Raw genomic sequence first — 6712 nt, 5'->3', positions numbered from 1 at the left:
TGCGGAGAACACCTTCTTGATGAGATTTCACAATTCAAAATACAATAGTAGTACTAGAACATTCGCGTAGTAGTACTAAGGAGTTCTTGGAAACCGGATGAGCATTCCATGTTATACGGAATCTGGGAGAGTCACTGAAGGTTTGACCAAATCAAGTCGTTTGCCCGCGACGTGCAGTTGTCCAGACATTAGGCATTGGGCAATAGTTTCAACTAACAGTGTAAACATGAGTAACAGGGTTCTCGTCGAGGTCTACTGGCACTGTAGTCCACGTGGAATAGGAAATTCAGGAACTTCCACCGGAGCGCCCACAACGCCAAGAAAACGGCACGCTTGAGCCTGAGCGATGGTCAAACAGTACGACTTGGTCCTCGCCTTGCCACTACCTATCCTGCGACAAGGCGAGGACCAAGTCGTACTGTATAACCATCGCCCAGCCTCAAGCGTGCGGGTACGAGCAAGGGTTCGCAATTCTACTACTGTAGCTGACAACCAATTTGGTTGTGAGCTTGAACCAAATAGCCGCAGCCTGCAGCAATGGTCAAGATAAGTGCGGTAGTGCAGATCGCCGCGTAGGATGGACGTGGAGCGCGACAAGTTGAAGCGCACTTCCTGGTAGACGCCATGGGCGAAGATAGCGACGAGCCTCCCCGGTCGAAGCGTCGACCAGGTCAAGACCCAGTGGCGGCGACTTGTTCGTCAACAACCCTCCTCACAACAGCCTTTGGATGCCGTGACGACGAAGAGTTTCGTCGACACAGACATCTCCATGGACGTCGGACGACAACAAGAAGCTCATGCACTTGTGTACGTCGACGACGTCCCTGCAACCGTCGTGGCTGTGGATTGCCTCGCACTTTCCCTCTCGCACCGACTTGCAATGTCGACAGCATTGGACGCACGTGTTGGATCCCGCATTGAAGAAGGGCAAAGGTATGAACGATCTCAACAACATACATCAGCATTGCCTCCTCATTGACGACCACCATGCTTGGGACACAGGCACATGGACGGACGAGGACGACCAGTTGCTCGGCATCTCATGTTGCGCCATGCCACAGGAGCCATGGACACTGGACGAAGACAGCATCGTGTTGGCGGCGGTGCTGATGGACGGCGGCAACGCGGCCCACCCCCCCCCGCGTCCACTTGCGACATTCGAGGCACCCATCTGCCGGACGCCGCCGCCGCCGCCGCTGGAGGAGGATGTGATGGAGGGGGTTTGGCGTATCCCCCATGTTTCAAGTATGGTCAATTCGATTCGAAATTGAAGTTCAATCGAATGCGCCGTCCCGGTACATTTATATAATATAAATAGCTATTTTTTTGTGTCTCAAATCCAATTATGTCGACGACTCGTACAACCGTTAGAAAAGTGTGTGCGCTAGCTACTGTATGTGGTGTATTTACAAAAAAAAACAAGAATGGTTTAGAAGTTGATGTTGAAATTAGTTTAGTAATAATAGACCACTACCGCGCTTAGTCGTTTCGGGATGCTTTGGCCAGCTCCATGGCTTCCTTTCGTTCGGCGCTAACGGCACGATAGGCCTCGAGGCGCCGATTTATCATGCGCTCCGTGTTGGGATCAAGATTGAGGAGATCCAGCTCCCCCACGAACCATCGGGTAAAGTTGAGGGCCTGGGTTCTCACGCGACCTTCGAGGTTGCGGGCGATGCGTTCGTTCTCCTTGGTCATGTTGTCAATATTGAAAATGACGTTCTTTATAAAATGGACTTGAAACCGTCATCACTAATTAGGATGTTACTAGTATCTATTACAAGTATTATAATACTTCGATTCAATAAAGTCCGTTTATGAAGACTTCTATTATAATGGATACTAGTATCTATTACTAGTATTATAATTCTTTGATTCAATAAAGTCCGTTTATGAAGACTTCTATAATCGATACTAGTATCTATTACTAGTATTATAATACTTCGATTCAATAAAGTCCGTTTATGAAGACTTCTATTATAATCGATACTACTTCGTTTCCACTTTGCCAACTCTTCGTAAAAAGCCTTAAAACCAGAGTTTAACCTCTTTGATTGATAAAAAATCCCTAAAACTACCGGTGGAATGGTTGGTGTTGGGGTGGTGAGGAAAACCAAGCCCTACTCCACCTGACACCTGTGACAGTGCATTACATCACACCACATGATTATTGGGGTTAATTGAGTTTCATTATAAAGACATTCCTCCGCGAGGGTCGATACTAGAACCACATGTCTTAAAAATGATAATCCAAACTCAATTAACTAGAACCACATGTTGTGGAACCGCTTCGCCAATTGTAACGCGCCTGCTCAACCAGGGGCGGTGTGTAATCTTCGGTTTTTACTTCGCCCAACGCTTCATACCTCGTGCTTCGACCGATCTTCTTCGAAGTTCGGTCCTCGTAGCCCTTGTTATCCGGATTCCCCAGGGATAAATCCTTTCGGAAATAATCCGGGGAAATCGCAGGAGCGATACTTACGATGTAATAAACCAATCAGAATCACTGAAAATGAAATATAAGTGACCAACAAGATTGAAAGCAGGGGGTTGATCGCAAGAGTTGTATAGGATCCGCTGATGCGGCCAGGTACACATACGGAGTCTCGTCGGTTGAGAATTCGCGGATTTACGCACCAAGCATGCCATGCAAAGTGTTAGTTATTAGTATTCGAATAACGTTACTATTAATAGTACTACTACCGGTAGTACTTGGAAGTAATCGTAAGTTTTTCTAGTTCTTAATAAATAAGTTATTTATTTACTCAACTGGGAAAAATAGAATGTATATATCATCCTCCAGAAAAGATAAATAATCTATCAACCCACTGGTTGAGAATCGATTAAAAATATAGATTTGAGGGGTCAAAGAGCTAGAGAATACGGTGGCTCCGACGAGCTTGGTCCTGGCCCACGCGCATCACGACGTGGTCGAGGTCTTCGCGGCGTCGTTGATTCAAAATGCGTGGCCTGCAGGAAGTATCCTTAGGGGCCAAGGAAGCCTGGCCGCTTGGCGTTTGCAACTGTGTAGACACATCAAGTCTGTGTGTTTACCGACTGGCCACCCGTCAAAGCCATAAAGTACAATGACACGCTACCACCGGAGTTCAGGGTATGTGAAGGGAATCTGGTGAGTACCGCGGATCACACCATACCAACTACCCTAGAGAACTGGGCCAACTCAGTATGATATGTGGTCCGTGTATGTATGGTGTTGGTGAGATCGGTAGTACTGTACCGGTAGCGAGTTTACAGTTTGCGATAGCAACCAGCGATTTTTTTTCATAGAATTACATATTCTATGTGGAAATTTATTGGGAATCGAAGTATGGAGTCGTAATTCGATGAAACCTCAAAACGTGATCAATAGAACGCCCGAAACGAAGGAATGCACGTCATTTTTTACTGTATAACCAAGTATCTACCGTATGATAAACTTGATGGTCACTAAATATATCATGACTTAAAACTATCTCTACAAATGCATCCGGATAAAATAAGGTCGCTGGTTTCTGTATGGAAATTAATACCTAACGCATACTGTTAGGACGAATCGAACGATCTCAAAACTTGAAGGAAAAATATTCATTGATTTTTTTTAATAGAGATTGTACAACAACCAACAAGGAGTAAGCGAAGTATACTGAAAAAAGCTTAAATTAACCGCAAAAAGGCGGTATTAATAGCAACCTTAATATCAAATTGTTTCAAATCGCAGTTTTGCATCTACAAAGGCGAATCCCGTTATGAACTAATAGTATTCACTTGAAAGTCTCAGCCACTTGGAAAACAGATACTATTAATAGTACTACGTAGTACACGACAGACCGCGACGAAGTATTGCAAGCACGACTGGCTGAAGTACACCGAGAACACTCCAAAGCGTTGGCCATCGCCGCGTCTGCAGCCGAGGATGCTCACCGAAATACCGCGGCGCGCTTGAATGCTGCTGAAGTGGGTGCGGCCATTCGAGTTGCTCTACAGAGCAAGATGCGCGTCGAGCCGAAGCCGAGGGTGTTCACATGACCGATCAGATTCGACGATTAATCGGAGACTATGCTTCGACCTCCAGTTCTGACTTGGCCCCCGGCGAATTGTTTACCTGGCTTGAAACTGTCCTGCTTCGAATGTCGGGTGAAATGGAAGAACTACGGCGGCAAATTGGCGTGCTGACGGACGAGAATGGGGGGTTGATCACCAGTTTGGCTAGTGAGCGTGACGAGCTTCTGGCGACCCGAAACGATCTAACTGAGCTCCGGCAGAACCACGAGACCCTCGAAACACAGCTTCGGGCATCGCGAGCCGACTTTCGGAGTGCCCAAGCGTTGGTAACAGCTGAAGTACCCAAATTTTGGAACTGGGTGGTGTCGAATTTCATGACCAGTGGACACGAAGGACTTACCGCTTTGGTCGAGGCGTGGCGGAAAGACGACCCGACTCCCTTCGTTGTGGGTTGTTGTATGCCCTTCGTCATTACGCCAAACCAACGTGCCCTCGGGGACCATGCTCCATTTTGCCTCCCGGACACGTGCTTTGGAGCTTCGTTTTACGCACTGAATCAGTTAACTATTGGGGAGTGCCTTCAAGCCCCCACTGCCCCTGCACCCCCGTCTTTGGTCTCTCAAGTAGCATCCGCCCAGCAATCTTCGTCGACGACCAGTCAAGTTGGACAACCGGCAGGACTCGTAACGACTGTGAGAGTTCCGTCAGGCCCATTGCCAGCGAATGTTCCGAAGGTTACGCCCGGTTCAGTCTGTAAGCGTCCAGGGATCATTTTGTCCACTCCAGACGCGAAACGAACGAAATCAAAAAGTCATCGGGCTCAGACGTCAAGACCGCTCACTGCCGTGTCCTTTTCGATAGCGCCGGCAGCGACGCAGAAGTCGCTTAGTTCCGACGTCCTTGCGGCATACAAAGCAGCGATTGCCCGATGACCATGGGAACGTTATCACTCCGTGAAATCCTTCATCCTTTTGGAGATTCTTGTTAAGCCCCACTGGCGAGACCTCCAGACGGCGATGGATCAGTTTTGGGCCGATTGGGCGGAGTTTCTGTGGGCCCGTTGGTTCTTTGTCAAGCATGAGTCTTCGGAGGCTGAGATTGAGCGGGCTTGTTTCGGCTTATCGGCTCTGTTCGGGGCCCTGTATCGCCTCATGATCGCGGAACGCAGCGACGACGTACTTCATTTCCTGTGTTATCTTCATGCGTCGTGGCCTATTTGGTTGCACCATGCGTTGAAGTTGAAATCCATGGCGCGCCTAGGAGACCACGTGGCGATCAAGTTTATCAACGACGAGTCTGGGGCGTGGTGGCCATGTGTCCCCAAGAAATTGGTGTCCACGCAATGGTCAGCCCCCGCGATGTCATCCCTGCGCCTGATCCATCGTCGGTCCGTTCGCGAGAAAAGCGTGGATGCGTTTCATTCTGCCGGTGGTTACACGAAGGCCGATGTTGAACGTTTCCTGGGGGAAATGTCGGCCAAGGTGGATCAATTCCTGGCCCATGGATCGTGGCCGGCTTCATATCCTTTCGTAACTTCACGCGAGTCTGAGTTGATCGAGCCTGCAGTGGCGTCTTGGTCGATTAACTTAAGTCAACCACCCACCGTTTGGATAACAGGCCACTCGGCATCAGGAGACCCCCCGCCCGCGACTCAGATCGGAGCCTTGGCTACTGAGGTGGCACATGAGCTTTGTTATTCAGTCGTTCAAACCTCAAATACGCCCGGTCCTGATGATATGGACGTAATTAGCTTATAGAACTTAGTAGTTGTTCGTTTCGTTGGTTGGATTCTATTGCAGTGGAAATTATACTACGCGGACACTGTGCCTACCCTGACGTTGGGGCAAATCGAATAAATTGGTGGCCCTTTCCTTGGATCGACCGGCCGTGTGTCTCTCGTTCGGCTCATCCATGATTGGTAGAAAACAATCACGCTGAAATTTTCAACCAATCACCTGCAACATTTTTGAGTTTGAGAGGTAACTGGATAAAATCAAGAGGCTCGGAACTGTTTTCAGCCTATGAATGTTTTCACCATTTTGGTTCATTTTCCATCAACACCAATACAGTACGAATTTCGACATGGTTTTAACTGTAAGTCCAACGAACTGCATTCATTCTCCACGAGAAATACTGCTTAGAAGTATTATTTGAATAAAGGAACCCCTCCATCAAAAGTGTCACGGAACCCTACCCATTCGTACATGTATACCTTGCACGTTTTCACACTGAATCACAATTGGAGGCAGGGCGTGCTGGGCGCAGTCGTGCAAGTCCCACAGGTCATGTCAACGTTTCCGCCAACACCAGTCCCATCAGAAACGGACGATTTTCAGCCAGTGTCCGGAGTCAGAGGTATGGCACTTTCAACACCCGTGAACATGGCAGCCACCGAAAGCGATATGACACCGCTAACGTTAGTGCTAATGATTGACGATCCAGTGGTCAAGGATATGTCTCCTCTATGCACTGCACTGCTAAACCAGTCGAGCCTATGCCAGCAGACACAGTAATTGCCCGGAGTCAATCAATTCCACGTTGCCAACAAACAACCAGTCCGGCACCACGGACGATGCATGATTCTTCCAGTGGATACGGAACTAGCGTCCGCAGTACCGGTAAATGTGATGGCTCCTACAGTTGTAATGATCGCACCACCCGTTCCTCCCGTGATGGACCAGTGGTGAATTGAACTGCACCAGACGTGACACCA

General features: G+C 48.5%; 2 protein-coding genes across 2 annotated transcripts; both read left to right on the top strand.

Moving 5' to 3' along the window:
* Positions 1-346: 346 nt before the first annotated feature.
* Positions 347-1271, top strand: H257_18937 (hypothetical protein; the record flags this gene model as incomplete). The annotated part of the gene is made up of 4 exons (XM_009848084.1): positions 347-451; positions 620-694; positions 762-933; positions 1003-1271. The coding sequence occupies 4 exons, from the start codon at positions 347-349 to the stop codon at positions 1269-1271; spliced, it is 621 nt and encodes a 206-aa protein (XP_009846386.1).
* Positions 1272-2958: 1687 nt separating this feature from the next.
* Positions 2959-6512, top strand: H257_18936 (hypothetical protein; the record flags this gene model as incomplete). Its single annotated transcript, XM_009848083.1, has 8 exons — positions 2959-2976; positions 3029-3109; positions 3814-3955; positions 3982-4682; positions 5010-5174; positions 5238-5480; positions 6249-6354; positions 6421-6512. 8 exons carry the CDS (start codon positions 2959-2961, stop codon positions 6510-6512), a joined length of 1548 nt encoding a protein of 515 aa, XP_009846385.1.
* Between the last annotated feature and the right edge of the window lie 200 nt (positions 6513-6712).

The sequence above is a fragment of the Aphanomyces astaci genome, assembly GCF_000520075.1.
Source record: "Aphanomyces astaci strain APO3 unplaced genomic scaffold supercont1.273, whole genome shotgun sequence".
Classification (NCBI taxonomy): Eukaryota; Oomycota; class Saprolegniomycetes; order Saprolegniales; family Verrucalvaceae; genus Aphanomyces; species Aphanomyces astaci.
The sequence above is the reverse complement of the archived record's forward strand: the minus strand, read 5'-3'. Positions and strand labels throughout refer to the sequence as shown.